At 45.0% G+C, this 19184-nt stretch overlaps 1 protein-coding gene across 4 annotated transcripts in view; it reads left to right on the top strand.

Annotated features, from left to right (window-relative positions):
• The window catches only part of LOC147020253 (atrial natriuretic peptide receptor 1-like), a 252988-nt gene that overhangs the window by 68352 nt on the left and 165452 nt on the right, over positions 1–19184 (top strand). For all 4 annotated transcript variants that reach the window (XM_085895487.1, XM_085895485.1, XM_085895483.1 and 1 more), the window contains one exon: positions 15494–15641. In XM_085895487.1, coding sequence (XP_085751613.1) covers positions 15494–15641 — 148 coding nt within the window. The remainder of the gene's footprint in view (positions 1–15493; positions 15642–19184) is intronic.

Genomic DNA, 19184 nt, shown 5'->3' with positions numbered 1-19184 from the left:
GGAACGGGGCCCCCTTGGTCGCACTATCTCAGCGCGGGGGGGAACAGGAGGGGGTTGCTGATGCTCGGGGTATAGAGGATCTTTATTATATGCGACGAGCGTCTCCACCTCGGCCAGGTCGCGCTGTCGGCCTCCCTCGGGTGCAGCTTCCTGCACGACGCGAGCATCCCCTCGTCTGGTGTCGCCGCCTTTCCACAGCTCCGTCCCCTCCGTTCCGACTCCAACGCACACGACGAGCAGCTCCACCGCCCGCGAAGTCTTGACCCTCTGCTTCCGACTCTCCTCTTCTTGACTCTCCGTTCTCGTTCTGCTGACTCTCCCTCGTTCTCTCTTGCGACTCTCCTCTTCTTGACTCTCCGACCCGTTCTGCTGACTCTCTCGTTCCTCGTTCTGACTGACGAACACCGTCCTTTTATCCCCCCCCCGTAACTTCGCCTTTGACCCCCTCCCTTTGACCTTTCACCTCGCTCCCCATTGGCCCGAGAAAAAGTGGGCGTGAAGGCTTTTTGATCCACAAATTTGCATATATCGATCGCCCTGGGGGCGGGGCCAATTCGCCCCTCGCTCACCGATTGGACGGCAAAAAGTGGGCGTGTGTCGTTTTCGATCCGTTTTTGAAGCAGAAAATCCGTGATTTTGTACACGCTGTTCGACGCGCGTCCTACACGAGTCCAGCATCGGTGCCCATGAGTGGCGCGAGATGACGGTGATGCGATGGTGGCGAGTTGTGACGGTAAAGGTCGTGGCGGTTGTGGTGAAGCGGCGTTGTGGTTGGTGGTTGATGTTGTGGTTGTGATCATGGCGGTTGGTCCAAAATAAAGATAGTAAAAGAAAAACGGCTATCCTGAAGAGTCGCAGCACGTATAAATGACATGTATTCCCACTAGACAACGGGTTTGGGCCTAACTACACATGCACTTACCGAGATACCTCACCTAAGGGACCTGAATGGTGGTTTGCGAATCTGGTAACCACAACACTATATATATATATATATATATATACAAATTATGTATCTATATATATACACACACACATACATGCATGTACGTATATATAATATATGTACACATGTGTATATATATATATATATATATATATATATATATATATATATATATATATATATATATATATATATATATATATATATATATATTGTTACGGATTTCAGAATCCGATCCGACGAATGCATTCAAACATCTGTCCTCAGACAGTTATTTCCTGAAATGCACGTCTCGGATAGACCAATCCCCATGTCTGGTGCGATTCTAACTTTGGTGCATTGAGAAGGGGAAATAATAGATTCCCTCTCTAATGGAAAGCTCCTTTTTAGCTCACCTGTTCGAAGAACAGAGAGCTATAGCGATACCCTGGCGTGAGCGTGAAAATGTTAAGGTTTTTGGTGCAAGTTATTTCCTTTCTAATGTTTTTATCTGCCACACTATTTTTTACTGATTACAATATACAAATACATATCTCTATTATAATACCAAGCTTGCACACTAAAAACTCGGCTCGCCGTCACACGATCCCCATGAAATTGCGGTAGCACTTAGCGGACGTGCCGACAATGTTTGGGAAGTCTTGGCGTTCCATAGTACCACTTGCATTTTGCACAATGCGTATTTTTGTCATTCCCGTGTGTACGGTCTGTCGTCTGCTACCAGCTATGTTGTACTGCTACCCCGTGCATGTGCACGGGTATCGCTAGTACTGCTTTAAAATTATTTGGATCAGACTTCACTGCAATGCTTTATAAAAAAAATATTATTAGACTAGTCTTTTAAAAACGATAAATGTATAAACAGGCGAGCATTGGGTGGCTTTGACACCAACTCTCTGGTTCTCTTTACGACAGACACATTCATGCACGTGAGATAGCCACTAGACCAGTGTTTCTCAACCGGGGTTTCCCGGAACCCTAGGGTTCCGCAAGAGGTCGCTAGGGGTTCTGCGAGAAACAGTAATAAATCGGCTAATGTACTTTTGAGTAGTTTTTGTTTGATTTAATATTCGTAATTTTACTATACATGTACGGCATATTGTTGGAAACTCCTTGGTTATTATAATAGAGGCTTCAACCTCTTATATTATTTACAATTATAACAACTATAGGGAATGTATTTAACGATGAGTATATGGTGCCAGTGTGAAACCGCCCTGACTGGTTAGTGGACCTCCTGTACGCAGCGGATTCGTGTATCATTGAGTGACTGACTCAAGTACGGGACGCATGCTCGGTGTGCATCTATCTTCTCTGTGCTTCCTCGCGCGAAAATATATATATATATATATATATATATATATATATATATATATATATATATATATATATATATCTCTCTCTCTCTCTCTCTCTCTCTCTCTCTCTCTCTCTCTCTCTCTCTCTCTCTCTCTCTCTCTCTCTCTCTCTCTCTCGGTTAGTTCTTCTGTTTACCTTTATTGCTTCAGCTTTATTTGTTTAAGTTTTGTTTGAGTTACATGAGGTGTGTTTTTTAATCGTCAAACAGACTCGGGGTTGACAAACACTTTCAAAAATGACGTTTTTTAATTGACGAAGCAGCACAACCCAATTACAAAGCAAGCAGATTGGCCCAATTCAATCAGATTTTTTAGTGGTTTGAAACATGATGACCTCGTGATGTCATCAATGTAAACAAAACAAGAGTAATTGGAGCTACGACGCAGTTGAGATAGCGCATCAGTCGAATATTTTTTATATTTGAATCTGTTGGTTGTTTTTCAATTGTAAATATTTGTCACATGGTTTGAATTAATTACAATAAGTGAAGCAGCTGCTGTTGTAGACTTCGTTTTTTGGCCTTGTCTCTGCAGCAAACGCTGGCTCTGAAAGGAGCTCTTCTTCTTCTTCTTCTTCTTCTTCTTCTTCTTCTTCTTCTTCTTCTTCTTCTTCTTCTTCTGACAAAACCTTTAGGACTCGGCTCTTTTACATACAGGATTCGGATCTCCTTAAATACTAAACACTTGTACACATCCTCGCACTGAGGGTGCCTTTTGAGAGCGTCTATCATGAACTTTTAAATATATTCGGACATTTGCTTTAAAATTTCACGTTACTATTTAAAGATTATTCCATTTAATGTGTTGTAATTTCGTAAATACACGATTTTCTCGTCATGAACGAGGAGCCTCCATGACGGATCTCGCTATTGGCTCCATCAAGGCACGTGACGAAATATTGGAAGTTGTTGTTATTGTTATTGTTATTGTTATTGTTATTGCCTTTGGGCTGAACATTGAGGTGATGATTGTTGTTGACGTTTTGTGAGCACTTCACGTTTTCGCTCGGTAATTCTGGCAAATGGCTGCTTTCTGCCGTTCGTCCAGCACCACAAACATGGTATCGCAGGCCAGGAATGATCGGGATGGGCGGGTTGTCACGTGCGACGAAGCGCAAATGGGCGGGGTGGATTTGGCTGTAGTCTGCTTGAGGCTCCGCCCAGACGGGCCGCCGATAGGGGACGAGAAGTCAGTTTGTTTTAGTCAGTCAGTTGGCGATAGCTGGGCAACGACTATCGTCAGTTCCAGTCAGACGGCTGTTTCAGTCAGTTCCAGTCAGACGGTTTCTCGTCAGTTCCAGTCAGACGGTTTCTCGTTAGTTCCAGTCAGACGGTTTCTCGTCAGTTCCAGTCAGACGGTTTCTCGTCAGTTCCAGTCAGACGGTTTCTCGTCAGTTCCAGTCAGACGGTTTCTCGTCAGTTCCAGTCAGACGGTTTCTCGTCAGTTCCAGTCAGACGGTTTCTCGTCTGTTCCAGTCAGACGGTTTCTCGTCTGTTCCAGTCAGACGGTTTCTCGTCTGTTCCAGTCAGACGGTTTCTCGTCAGTTCCAGTCAGACGGTTTCTCGTCAGTTCCAGTCAGACGGTTTCTCGTCAGTTCCACTCAGACGGTTTCTCGTCAGTTCCAGTCAGACGGTTTCTCGTCAGTTCCAGTCAGACGGTTTCTCGTCAGTTCCAGTCAGACGGTTTCTCGTCAGTTCCAGTCAGACGGTTTCTCGTCTGTTCCAGTCAGACGGTTTCTCGTCTGTTCCAGTCAGACGGTTTCTCGTCTGTTCCAGTCAGACGGTTTCTCGTCTGTTCCAGTCAGACGGTTTCTCGTCTGTTCCAGTCAGACGGTTTCTCGTCTGTTCCAGTCAGACGGTTTCTCGTCAGTTCCAGTCAGACGGTTTCTCGTCAGTTCCAGTCAGACGGTTTCTCGTCAGTTCCAGTCAGACGGTTTCTCGTCAGTTCCAGTCAGACGGTTTCTCGTCAGTTCCAGTCAGACGGTTTCTCGTCAGTTCCAGTCAGACGGTTTCTCGTCAGTTCCAGTCAGACGGTTTCTCGTCAGTTCCAGTCAGACGGTCACTTTGCTTTGTCAGTTCCAATCAGATGGCTGCTTCAGTTCCAGTCAGACAGTTGGTGAGCTGGCAACAGTTAGTGACGGCCTTGCAGCCTTACAGTTTCTCACAGCTCCTAACAGCTATCCATAGGTTGTGGCTCCTGGTGGCTCCTGACGGTGGGTGACGCTCGGACTGTTAGTGCTGGTTCTGCTCGAGACCTGCTCTTGGCGTACCTGATTCTTGGGGGTGACGTCGACTGGCGTTCAAGCCTGTTTGTAAGTGGGTGCAAGGCTGGGCACTGGCAACAGACAAGGCATGCTCACATTTCAGGACGTTTTATTTGACGTACAACGACTTCTACTTGGTGAGCGAGACTGGATTTCTCCCTACCCCCAATGATCTTCTGGGTACCCTTGTCTCGTGTTTAATTGTTAAGTAAGGCAGAGTGATAAGCATCTGCTCTTTGTCTCTTTTCTATCAGTGCCTGATTAATTCTCTATTTGTTTGAGATTATTTTGATTGATTTGAATTTACTTATTCACACCGCATGGAAATAAAAAGTTATTTTTATTTAATTTTCCTTTTTGATAAAATCCTTTGTTGACGTTCCAACCTGTCCGTGCTTGTCCTTTCCTTCTGTTGAGCCAGCATTGTCCGAACCGAGATAGGCTGGGAGGTAATTACCAAACGAATTGACCTGTCATAGTCGGCACACACCAGCGGTTAAACTCCGTCCTAATTAAGATCTAATCAAGATAAGGTTGGTGCTTTGCCGAGGGCACGCCCCCCTCCCCCCATTCAAGAAGCCTTTTGTTAAACGGCAAAATTAGACGGTGGCCACTGGAACTCGTGGTGAACTGATTGGCATTCGTGGTTCTCAAGCAACCCACCATATCATGAAGTTAATTTTGAGTAGTAGCCCCAGGTCCGGCTCATCCGAGGACAAACGGGGATTAAACCCCTCATAATACACTCGGTACCCATGGCCGTAACAATATGTTGTTGCGAATTCGTGCCCCGCCGGCGTGCGAACGACCGCTTTTAACCAATAGCGGCCGCTTCGCCCACCGAACGTGCAATTCAGTCGTGACCCTCTCGGAACAACGCCGGGAGCTAGTCACGGGTGGGGGTTTAACCTCACCACAACTCCATCCGCATTCTACCCGTGCGAAATAGGGTCCGATCGCCGAATGGTCGATTTACCTAAGTACCCGCGTGGATAGCGTACCGAGGAGCTGTACCACGCCACAGGTCGACTCCGGACACGAACCGCTTAAGCGGCTTGTTCCGTGCTACAGGGATAACCGAGCGAAGTTATCGTCAACCTTGACGGTTCAGGTTAGTTACCGGGTGTTTTAAACCCACTATTAATCCCTTACGTGATGCAAGATGGAGATTCAAACAAAGGAAAGGACGCAGCGAAACGGGGAACAATTGGACCAGCACATTTATTCCGCGCCACACGGCAGCACGGAAGGCACGTATATTACAGTCAAGCAAGAAAACACAATAAAAGCAAGCGAAGAGACACACGCAGATCTACAACCGAATAATGCAATTCACACGGCAAAACTTAAAACAGTTCTACTTCACCAGACTGGCGCCACACACACACACACGTTTACACAGAACCCAAAAGAAATGGAAGTCACGACTTCCCTGAGCGTGTCGAGTCCTTGGCGACCGTAACTCCGAGTCACTCCGGCGTGGTACACTGGGCTCGTGCCTCGCGCCTCTACGTGTCGTCCGCCCGACAGGAACAATCACCAGGGACCAGGTTCGACGATCCGTGGCAATTCGACGACCTGCGCCTATTCGACGACCTTCACCCGACCACGACCAGACCCGAACGAACGACATAACCTCAACCTCTTCCTCCGAATGAACGAAACCAAGAGCAAGGACTCCCCAACAACGCTCGACAATTCTCATTCAGGGACAAGGGAACCGACGACCGACCAGGGACTCTCCACAACTCTCTAAAATTCTCCTTCAGGGACAAGGGAACAGGGACAACCGACAACCGAACGGGGACTCTCCACGCCCACGCCTTTTGTAGGGTCGGGCTCCGCCCTTCGCTCCGCCCTGTGCCCCGCCCCATTCTTGGCTCCTCCTTCCTTCGAGATGCTTCCAGAAATGCCTCGAAAGGGGGCGTTCCTCTCCCCCGGCCGCGTCACACCGCGCATCCGCCAATTGGGAGAGGACGCGCCACCCCCTCCCCCTTTCTCACCAAGCGCGGGGAAAAATGGCGGGAAAACCCCACAGGCGTTGTTGGTTTTCTTCACGCGCCATACGACGAGGGAAGGAAGATTCGGGCGGGAGATCTTGGCGGGAGTTTTGGGCGGGAGATTCCCCTTCACACCCTTGTTGCTGCTGCCACTCCGCTCCTTTCATCCGTCCCGCGGAGATCGTGACCGCACGGTGCTCGTTGAATGGCGAGTGGCGAAGATGGTGGTGGCGTAGTTGTGGAAGGTGACGTCGTGTAGTGAATGGCGTGATTGTTGAGATGTTGGTTGTGGCGATGTTCGTTGTTCTTGCACCAAAATAACGACAGCAAAAGATAAACGACTATCTCAAAGAGTCGCAGCCCGAATGGATCACATATATTCCCTCTATACAACGGGTTTGGGCTAACTACACATGGACTTACCGATATATCTCACCTGAGGACCCTTTATGGTGTATTGCGAATTTCCACAGCCGTAACAATATACATATATAAATAAATATATATATACATATATATAATTTGTATATATATAGTATATATATATATTTTTTTTTATTTAATTATATCTTTCAATATATATATATATATATATATATATATATATATATATATATATATATATATATATATATCTTTATATCTATGTGTATATATATATATATATATATATATATATATATATATATATATATATATATATATATATATATATATATACATACAGAGTATATAATAAGTTGACTGTCCCATATTCTGCAACATTTGCTTGAAGACAGTCGACATTCTGGGGCTGATACGATGGCCTCGAGGTACGCACAATTGCTGTCGAGCCTGGGTTCGAATCCTGACCCAGCTACTTATCAACCATCATCCCATTGTTTCACAGGCAGGGTGATCCATCAATTGGTGTGCCATCCTTTGGATTTGATCTGCCACAGGCATCCTGTCTGCCAAAATGGCGACCCATCATCCAGCATTCGTTGGTAGACATTAAAGATCCCATGGTGTTCTTCACAAAGAGTGGGCAAGCTATTGCAGGCATCATAGCCAAATTACAAATTCCTGCCCTAACTAGCAGAGGGCATTGCATCATTGACACAGCCACAACCCGAGCCGATGATGCTTCGCCACAGCCTTGTGCTGCATACGAACGAAGAACTAAACATTCCATTGTACCTTTCATAAAAGAATAGGCCATTGTGTGCAGGTAACCTGGTAAAATTAAAAATTCCTATCTGATCTGTGGGTGGAAGCTGCTTCAACAGCATCACTGTGCTGCCAGAAAGTACTTCACTGCACCAACCTTCCATGCTATTTGAAGGCACCAACTCCATTAGCTTGTTAACTAACAGCCTTATTCTGCAGAGGGATGGTGTTCGCATTAACTTACTTTTGAGAGTAAGAATGAAAGGGTGATGGAATAAAGCTACGAGCAGGCAAAAGTAAGTTAAAATTGATGGCTGTATACACAGCAGAGTGGATCTCCATGAGAAAGGACCATAGTCAGTTCTTGCAAAGTTTTACAAAAATACATTTATTCAATGTCCAAATAAGCTTACATGCATAATGACTCTGACATAGTATCTTCTCTTTTTTTCTTACCATGGATCAAATAGAGCCTGTTCTGAGAATTTGCCCTCATCTGAGATTTACGGAGGTAATGTTTTCACCGCTATTTGTTACTTACGAAATCTAAACATTTCTTAAGTATATTGATGACTTCCGTTGCTGTTTGTTACTTACGAAATCTAAAGATTTCGTAAGTATATTGATGCCTTCCGTTTCTGTTTGTTTGTTACGAAATCTAAAGATTTGACTACCGTTTTGGTTTGACTTTTCCAAAAGTAGTTTTGTAAATTGACTACCGTTTTGGTTTGTTTGTTTGTTTGTTTGTTTGTTTGTTTTTTTGTATGTTTGTTTGTTTGTTTGTTTGTAGGCACGATAACTCGAGAACGGAAGAAGCTACCAATGTCAAATTACACCACGTGATTCAGGAGGGTGGTGGCGAGCGCTGATTAGATTTTGGTCAAAATCGGTCAAAGGTCAAGGTCACAGTGAGGTCAAACATCCAAAACATTCGATTTTTGATGGTTTGGTACAGAATCATCGTAGAAACCTCTGGTTTGCGTCGCTACCTTCGCGAGAGACAGCTTTTATTAGACAAGGTCAGAGGTCAAATTGACGATTTCGTAAGTACCAGTCTATGGCTGCTTGTTACTCATGAAATCTAAAGATTTCGTAAGTACATTGATGCCTTCCGTTTCTGTTTGTTTGTTACTGACGAAATCTAAAGATTTCGTAAGTATATTGATGCGTTCCGTTTCTGTTTGTTTGTTTGTTTGTTTGTAGGCACGATAACTCGAGAACGGAGGAAGCTACCAATGTCAAATTACACCACGTGATTCAGGAGGGTGATGGCTAGTGCTGATTAGATTTTGGTCAAAATCGGTCAAAGGTCAAGGTCACGGTGAGGTCAAATATTCGATTTTTGATGGTTTGGTACAGATTACTCGAGAACGGAAGAAGCTACCAATGTCAAATTACACCACGTGATTCAGGAGGCTGATGGCTAGTGCTGATTAGATTTTGGTCAAAATCGGTCAAAGGTCAAGGTCACAGTGAGGTCAAACATCCAAAAAATGATAATTCGAGAACGGAAGAAGCTTCCAATGTCAAATTACACCACGTGATTCAGGAGGGTGGTGGCTAGCGCTGATTAGATTTTGGTCAAAATCGGTCAAAGGTCAAGGTCAAAGTGAGGTCAAACATCCAAAACATTCGATTTTTGATGGTTTGGTACAGAATCATCGTAGAAACTTCTGGTTTGTGTCGCTACCTTCTCAAGAGACAGCTTTTGTTAGACAAGGTCAGAGGTCAAGTTGACGATTTCGTAAGTACCAGTCTATGACTGCTTGTTTGTTTGTTTGTTTGTTTGTTTGTAGGCGCGATAACTCGAGAACGGAAGAAGCTACCAATGTCAAATTACACCACGTGATTCAGGAGGGTGATGGCTAGTGCTGATTAGATTTTGGTCAAAATCGGTCGAAGGTCAAGGTCACAGTGAGGTCAAATATTCTATTTTTGATGGTTTGGTACAGATAACTCGAGAACGGAAGAAGCTACCAATGTCAAATTACACCATGTGATTCAGGAGGGTGATGGCAAGTGCTGATTAGATTTTGGTCAAAATCGGTCAATGTTCAAGGTCACAGTGAGGTCAAACATCCAAAAAATGATAACTCGAGAACGGAAGAAGCTACCAATGTCAAATTACACCACGTGATTCAGGAGGGTGATGGCTAGCGCTGATTAGATTTTGGTCAAAATCGGTCAAAGGTCAAGGTCACAGTGAAGTCAAACATCCAAAACATTTGATTTTTGATGGTTTGGTACAGAATCATCGTAGAAACTTCTGGTTTGCGTCGCTACCTTCTCTCGGGACAGCTTTTATTAGACAAGGTCAGAGGTCAAGTTGACGATTTCGTAAGTCCCAGTCTATGACTGCTTGTTTGTTTGTTTGTGTGCAGGATATCTCAAAACGTTATGGTCAGATTCTGATGAAAGTTGAGGTTCAGGTTGGGTGTGCAACAAGGATTTGATTTTGGTTAAGATCCGGATCTGGATCTGGAAAGAAGACGTTTTTGATTTTCATAGTGATTTTCATAGTGATTCATAGCCTGACATTTTTTTTTGCATACATTTTGAGGCTCCTATGAGAGCTAACAAACAGAACATATGACAAAGGGAGCAGGAGGTAAGAGGGGTGGGAGAGGGAAGCACAACACAGTGGGGAATGGAGACATGAGGAGATCTGTGGAACGGAGAGGGATGGGGGTGAGGTACGTTTGGTAAACAAGATGGGCACGACAGGGACATTCAAGAAGGAAAGCAGGGAATTTGAAGAAGGTAGTTTTGAGGTGGATTAATGGGGGTAGTAAAGATCGTGGTTTTAGATAGGGGAAGATATGAGATGGTGATGAACAGCTATTTTAAAGACCTGGAGGGAGGAGTGGGATTGAAGAGAGTGTGGGAGTTTGTTCCAGAGGCAGGAAAAATGAGACATGAAAGAGTGTAGGTGAGCAGTGATTCTTCATTTTGGTAGTTTTACCAGAAGGGGGTTGCTGGCAGACCTTGAGCACCCTGCGGAAATAATAAAGGGACAGAGCACAGACAGAGCATGGTGTTCAAGGCCAGAGAGGAGTCGGTAGAAGACAGAATGACCACTGACCTTTCTGCGGTAAGAGAGTGAGAGACCCAAAGACTCAGTTTCATCGCAGGAGATACCAATGATCCTAAATGCCTTGGTTTCCACAGAGTGAAGCCGAGCAAGGTGTGAGGCAGGAGCAGCAGCCCATAAGGGAGAACAGTACTCCATCAGGCTGCGGTTGAAAGTTTTGCATGTGGACACGAACTCAGTTGTGCCAAGGAAGGACTTTGCATGATGTCGGATGCCCAGTCGATGACTGGTTTTGGAGGCCGGTTTGGAAATGTGGCTTTCCCAGGAAAGATCATGGCAGATAGTGAGACCCAGAAGCTTGAATGAAAAGACTTCTTCAAGAGGATTATTGTGAAAATAGATGGGGGGGGGGGAGGGTCCAGACAGCCCTTTCGGAGAGACATGGTGAGGGTGTGAGATTTGTCAGGATTGAAAGACATGTTCCCAGTGCTAGTCCAGCTTGTGATTTTATTGGTTCACGAGCACCAGCCAGAGTGACCACTATATTCGTTATGTCTGTGTGTCTGTGTGTCTGTCTGTCTTTCCAGAGCATAACTCCGTGGACTTTGATCCGATCTTGATGAAACTTGGTTATGTATTCAATATCAATGTCTAGTTGTGTTTTCCTGGATGAGGGCGTGCTACACCCATTGTGGGCGGAGCCACGCCCAAAAAATAGCCATTTTTAGGGGGTAGTCGGATTAAAAATCTATCTTCTCCGAGGGAATTGACTGAATGGAATGGGTTCTTCGGTATTTGAATAGCAAAATGAATTATCTAAAACTTGGCGTTGTCCGATTTTTCATTTTCGTCACGAGGTCAAAAACTTAGAAAATTGCGAATTTTGACATAAAAATCATACGACCACCCAAACTTTGCAAGCTCGGATGACAATATTTTTTATTATAACTTGGTCAAAAATTATCACATTGTCTCATCCTTGACTTCTTAAACAATCTACATCGTCAAAAACAGCTTGTGATTTTTAACCAGCTTGTGGTTGGACAAGATTGGGAGATTTTTGTTTCAAAAGGTTATCGACGAGTTATGACAAAACTTGGTGGATGAGTTGGTTTGGTGACAAGAACAAGCCAATTAGATTTTGGTTCAGGTCTGAATCAAGGTCCACCCGATCAGTGGGATACAAAACATAAGCTGTTCAGCCTGGTGGAGGTATGCACTCCACTGAGTGCCCGTATAGTTGTTGATGGTTTAAACTTGTGCGGCAGACATTGGCAAGGCAAAAAATTGGATAGTGTGTAATGCACAGTTGAGATTCCAGGTGTGTGTGTGTGTGTGTGTGTGTGTGTGTGTGTGTGTGTGTGTGTGTGTGTGTGTGTGTGTGTGTGTGTGCGTGCATGCGTGTGTGTCTGTGACCGCTGTTTCTCGACAACCACTGGTCCGATCAAATTGAAACTTGCCAGTCATATTGCTGGGGACCTGAGTATTTTGTCATATTGCTGGGGACCTAACCTTTTCAAGGTTTGATATTAATCGGACAAGTGCTTCCCAAGTTATGGTCATTTATTTACCAACCAATGACAGGACACGTTGCTGCATAGGCATGGCCGATGCGCCATTTAGTTACCAATCACAGGATACGTTGCTGCGTAGCCGTGGCCATTGGGGAAGAGATCCTCAGCCGCGTTCCCCATTACGGGTTACAACGTACGGACTTCCGGATAGTGATGACACTCTATTCTAATAATTTCTCGATTTCTTATGCGCATTTATAGATAAACACAATGCCCCAATCCAGTCGTCGTTTACGAGAGCGAAGGAACGGCCTGTGTGGTTGTTTGAAAGATTTTTGTTTTCTCTTCTCTTTGTGTTTTTCCTTGCGATGACATTGCGAAAAGGCAAAATACGTTGGTGCTAATTGAATAATTGGCCATTAAAACTAAATTGCGAATAATCCTAACTGTGATATGCGAACTTCCGGACTGTGAGGACTTAACTTCCGGACTTCTGGATCGTGACGACTTACTATATTCTTTCTCGATTTTTTTTTCTTGATTTATTGACTTACTGTTTTCTTTCTTTCTCCATTTCTATACTTTCTCGATCTCTTTCTCGATTTTCTTAAACACAATGCCCCAATCCAGTCGTCGTTTATGACAGCGAAGGAATGGCCTGTGTGGTTGTTTGAAAGTTTTTTTTTTATTTTTTGGTTTGCACGTACGGCCGCGCACGTACGGCCACACACGTACGGCCACGCGAGAGCGAAGGAACGGCCTGTGTGTTTGTTTCTGGCAAGCGGTTTTAAAGTTTGTTTGTTTTTTTTCTAGTCTATCATTTTGTGTACTAGTCTATCTATAATTCCAGCAATCTCTGTGTGTCTGTCTGTCTGTCTGTCTGTGACCGCTGTTTCTTGACAACTACTGGTCCGATCTAATTGAAACTTGCCAGGTATATTGCTGGGGACATGAGTATGTGCCTTTTCAAGGTTTGATATTAATCGGACAAGTGGTTCCCAAGTTATGGCCATTTATTTACCAAACCAATGACAGGACACGGTGCTATGACATGACAATTCTTCTTCTTTTTTTTTCTTCTTTTTTTTGCACGTACGGGCACGCACATACGGGCACGCGAGAGCGAAGTAACGGCCTGTGTCGTTGTTTCTGGCACGCGGTTTGAAAGTTTTTTTTTTTCACGTACGGCCACACACGTACGGGCACGCACGCACATGCATGCACGTATGAGTATGCACTAGTTTAGACCAAATCACTGTACATACTGAAAGCCTTGTTTTCCTTTTTGTATCCAAGTACAATGTCCGGTCACAGAGCTTTGCTTTGTATGTTCATGCTGGATGGGATCATCAGGTCCTTGTTTTCAATTATTGCTTTTCGTTCGTGTTTCCATGAGTTTTTGTGGAACTGGGATGTTGAAATTTCTACAGATGTGCCAGTGGATTACTCCACATACCTTGTTATGCCTTTGTGTGTACAGCTGTTCTGGCACGAGTTTTTTACATCCCTATAGGAGTTGGCTCATGCTTTCTGTTTCTACCTTGCAGAATCTACATTTATCCGATTGACTCAGTCCCACTGTGTTTTTAAAGGTGTTGGTGTAGTGTCCCTCGTCTTGAGCATTTATAATGATTTGTTCTCCATCCCAGTTGAACGGACTTCTTCTTAGCCATTCCAGTGATTCTTCTTTGTCTATCCCCAATCCGTCCAACTCTTGTTTATGTATTTCCCTGCTCTTTTGTCTTTCTCCCAGTTGTCACTATACATCTGTTGATACGTATTTCATCTTACATTTTTCTTTTGCAATTTTTGCAATCGTTTGGGGCTGTATTTGTTGCTGTTTCTGTTTGGTGTGTGACATCTTCTGTTCACACCTGTTTCTGGAAGTTTTTTGCAAGGTGAATGAGAGATACCTTTTCTGGTTTGTTGTATTCATGCTTGTGTTCAAATTGTATCTGGTCGTCTTGAACTTTTCACATACTCTGCTAATCCTACAGTCATCGCTCTGTGCACTTGATTGAATTCCATTAGGCCGCCACCTCCTTCTTTCCTCGGCACTTACATACTTGGGATACACTGATTTTTGTAGAACATTTTGTGGATAGTGAGAAGTTTCCTTGTTTTGATACCTGTTTTTTTTAATTTAATTTCCGTTTGTGGCCAGTTTCCTATTCCACAGCTGCATTGGAACACTGATATTACTAATTGGTTTATGGCTTTGATTTTGTTCCGTTGGGAGAGGTGTGTTTTCAGGATCAGCCTCATTCTATACAGGTATTCTTTGGTGCTTGTTTTGTGCTTCTTTTTTGTGACATATTTGGTGGCTTTCTTCAACTCCAAGGTGTTTGTAAAATGTTTAGTTGTCGAGCTCTTGTATTGTTGTATCTTGGTCGATTTTTATGTTGTCCGATTTTTGTTGAATCGGAGCCCATGCACAAATAGCTCTGAATGTGCACCTTAGCATCAGATAATGTAAAGAACACATGTCCACTTAACATTGCTTTTTCTCTCCCGATTCACTCTCTATCCGAAACACAGTCAAGGAGTTTTTCTCTTCTTGAAGATAGAAAGTATCTGACCACCATGCCTATATGAACTAGTTATGCAAGCAATGGAGCACACTCAGGAATTATTGGGGACAATGATTGTCAAGGTGGGGCTGACAGGATGGCCTAGAGGTATTCACACCAAGTATTTGAATCTCAGACCAGCTATTAAACTGTCACAGGCAGGGTGATTCTTCAATTTGTGTGCCATCCCTTGGATGGACGTTAAACTCGGATTCCCAGCTGCCGGTGTTAGTTGGTGGACGTTAAAGATCCCACGTTGTCCTTTGCGAAGAGTAAGTGAGATATTGCTGGCACCCTGGTAAAATTAAAAATACCTGCCCCAACCTTAGTCTAACGTCAGGCCCAGCCAGCTGGTTCGTGAAAGACTTCAGCCAATATTTCACCCCCCCCCCCCCCATGAGAACCTGGGAATAATTGTGACCATGAAGGAGAAGAAGAAGAAAAAGAAGAAGCTGGATGATGAAGATGATGTTAGCTGACTTCCAAGCAGATAGAAGATGTCAGGCATATTCTCGTGTGAATAGAGCAGAATGTTTGTTAAGTAAAAGGTATTGTCCTTTCATTAAAGCAGTCAGGGACGCGATGGGTAAAAATGCATCATATATACATAATTTGTCATGTAGTGCATTGGTCTTTATGTCTGGTGTACTTGTGTTTTCCAGAAAAACATCATCCCTGCCGCTTTCTATGATGCTGTCTTACTTTATGCACATGCACTGAGAGCCGTGATTGTTGATGGCGATGTTGGTTCACATCCTGACCTCAATAAACTTCAGTTGAAACCATATATGTGGAACGTGACGTTTGAAGGTAGGCTCCGGTGGCTTGTTGATTTTATTTCCAATGCCTGAAAGGATCGAGAGATTCATGAGGATGTGCTGGGTGTGAGATTGTGAGGGGTGGGGGGAGGAAGAGGAGGGAACGATAAGTGATGGGAGGATGTATCCCATGACAATGTGGTGTACTTCTCTGTTGCACCACGTGACTGTCCTGTCCATTTGGGGCCCAAATGATGCTCGAGAATTGTCTGGATTTCTAATACTTATTGATCACTTGATAAGGCACGCCATAATGTATGGGAACGCTTGTAGCTTGGCCATTCTTCAAATAGATGGTTAGGCTCACTTATGTATGCTTTTGAGGCATCCATTACACACCTTTTGCAGGTGTACTTGCTCATTAATGCAGATATAACAATCTAAGCTCTCTGGAATACCACTCAAGTTCCCTCGCTCCTATGTTACCTTATCCTTGCCAAGTAGAATAATTATTGTTGGAACAGTTGTTCAGAAACGTGTAATTGTGTTTCTCTATACTGTCATCCCTTTTATTTTGCTTTTTCTTCTTCATACGTAAATTGTTCTCTCCGCCACCGAAAGTTGACGAAGGTTATGTTTTCACCCATGTTTTTCTGTTTGTTTGTCTGTGAGCAGGATGTCTCAAAAAGTCATGGAAGGATTGGGATGAAACTTGGTGTACAGGTTGCGTGTGTGTGACAAGGATGAGGTGATGAGAATTTGCTAAAGATCTGGATCCTCAGACGAGTAATTTTAAAATAATATTCTTCACAATTATTGAGAGATGGGGTCAAAAACGATTTGTTGCACGTTAATTCAAAAAAGTTGTGGACAGATTTTGACAAAACTTGGTGGATGAGTTGGGCAGGTGACAAGAACAAGCCGATTCGATTTTGGTTCAGGTTCGGATGTAGATTCGACCTCTCAGTGGGATACAAAACCTAAATTCCAGTTCGGGGTTTTTCTGCATGTATGGTGAAAATCTGAGTTTTTTGCTTTTAGTTTCATTTTTTTCCTATTGTTGGAAGCTTGACAAGGCCTATCAGGTCAGGTCAGGTAGGGGAGCAAGCAGCGCGTCGCTGCGTCCACTTTCTGCCGGCCCTCCAGCGGCCTCCGTCTGGCCATCCCCCAGGCAGATGCCTGGCCCATCCCCATCTTTGACAAATGGATTCCAGTTCGGCCTATCCTCGGATATAAAGTGTGAAAATTCTTTGTTTCCTTGTTTCTCGTTTTGTTTGTTTTTTCTCTTGTATTGTCTTTCGACCTCCTCAACATTATCCCATATCTTTTCCTTGCTTCAAAAATTCAAAAACAAACAAAAAAAACGTTATTTTTCACTCCATGACGATTCTCATTTCTCTTTTAATTTCCTTCTGCTTCTGGTTCTACATTACTCCCCTGCCCGCTTTTCTCAATATCCCCAAACTCAATATACATTAAATATAAATACTTCTTCCTCCTTTAAAAGTATTTGCATTCAATTTGAAAATGCATTTCAACCCTTGTGTCTCCTTAAGAAATGACACATGTTTTGCTTCTACACCATGGTAAACGTCGTCTTCTTCTTCTTCACAGGGATTATTTTTCATAGGTGTTTGTCTGCTTGGTGCTTGCTCCACCAATTATCCCCCCACACATATAGCACAGTGTTTCTCCATGCGTTCAACAAAGGAACTGATCTCCCATCCCATGATCTTTATCTCCGTTTGTCAAAGTTTGGAATCTGAAATCAGAATAAGCATCCACCCCCACCCCACACACTCAAACCTTCACCCGCACTCCACTCACTCAGAGCTTAATGTCCCCCCTTTCTGCATCTCTCCTCACCCCACCCTCTCAATGCTTCCCCTTCATCCCACCCTCTCAAACATACCCCGCATCCCACACACGCAAACCTTCACCCGCACCACACACGCGCAAACCTCCACCCGAACCCCACACACACAAACCTTCACCCACACCCACACACTCAAACCTTCACCCGCACCCCACACACTCAAACCTTCACCCGCACCCCACACACTCAAACCTTCACCCACACCCCACACACTCAAACCTTCACCCGCACCCCACACACACAAACCTTCACCCCCACTCCACACATGCAAACCCTCCCCCACACCCCACACACGCAAACCTTCACCCGCACCTCACACACGCAAACCTTCACCCGCACCCCACACACTCAAACCTTCACCCACACCCCACACACTCAAACCTTCACCCGCACCCCACACACACAAACCTTCACCCCCACTCCACACATGCAAACCTTCACCCGCACCCCACACACGCAAACCTTCACCCGCACCTCACACACGCAAACCTTCACCCGCACCTCACACACACAAACCTTCACCCACACCCCACACACTCAAACCTTCACCCGCACCCCACACACTCAAACCTTCACCCGCACCCCACACACTCAAACCTTCACCCCCACCCCACACACTCAAACCTTCACCCGCACCCCACACACACAAACCATCAACCACAGCCCACACATAAAAACCTTCACCCACACCCCACGCATACACTCAAACCTTCACCCACACCCACACACTCAAACCTTCACCCGCACCCCACACACACAAACCTTCACCCACACCCCACACACTCAAACCTTCACCCGCACCCACACATGCAAACCTTCACCCACACCCCACACACTCAAACCTTGGCTCTCACCCCACTCACTCAGAGCTTAATGTCCCCCCTATCTGCATCTCTCCTCACCAAACCCTCTCAATGCTTCCCCTTCATCCCACCCTCTCAAACATACCCCACATACCACACACATGCAAAACTTCACCCACACCCCACACACGCAAACCTCCACCCACATCCCACACACACAAACCTTCACCCACACCCCACACACACAAACCTTCACCCACGCCCCACACACGCAAACCTTCACCCACACCCCACACACGCAAACCTCCACCCACACCCCACACACGCAAACCTCCACCCACACCCCACACACACAAACCTTCACCCACGCCCCACACACTCAAACCTTCACCCACCTTCCAACACACTCAAACCTTCACCCGCACTCCACACACGCAAACCTTCTCGCCGCACCCCACACACACAAACCTTAACCCACACACCACACACTCAAACCTTCACCCACCCCCCACACACTCAAACCTTCATCCAACCCCCAAACACTCAAACCTTCATCCAACCCCCAAACACTCAAACCTTCATCCAACCCCCAAACACTCAAACCTTCATCCAACCCCCAAACACTCAAACCTTCATCCACCCCCACACACTCAAACCTTCATCCACACCCCACACACTCAAACCTCCATCCACACCCCACACACTCAAACCTTCACCCGCACCCCACACACTCAAACCTTCACCCGCACCCCACACATTCAAACCTTCACCCACAACCCCCCCACCCAAAGCCGCACTTTTCGCATGCCACCCCCCCCCCGTCCCACACCATCCCAATGCCTCCTCCCCCCTATCTCTAACTGTGTGGACCTCATATATCTGGGGCTTCCGCTCCAACCTGATAGAGCTCTCAATC

This window comes from Eptatretus burgeri, chromosome 9 (genome assembly GCF_056783735.1).
Source record: "Eptatretus burgeri isolate ZD-2024b chromosome 9, Ebu_testis_v1, whole genome shotgun sequence".
Taxonomy (NCBI): Eukaryota; Metazoa; Chordata; class Myxini; order Myxiniformes; family Myxinidae; genus Eptatretus; species Eptatretus burgeri.
The sequence above is the reverse complement of the archived record's forward strand: the minus strand, read 5'-3'. Positions and strand labels throughout refer to the sequence as shown.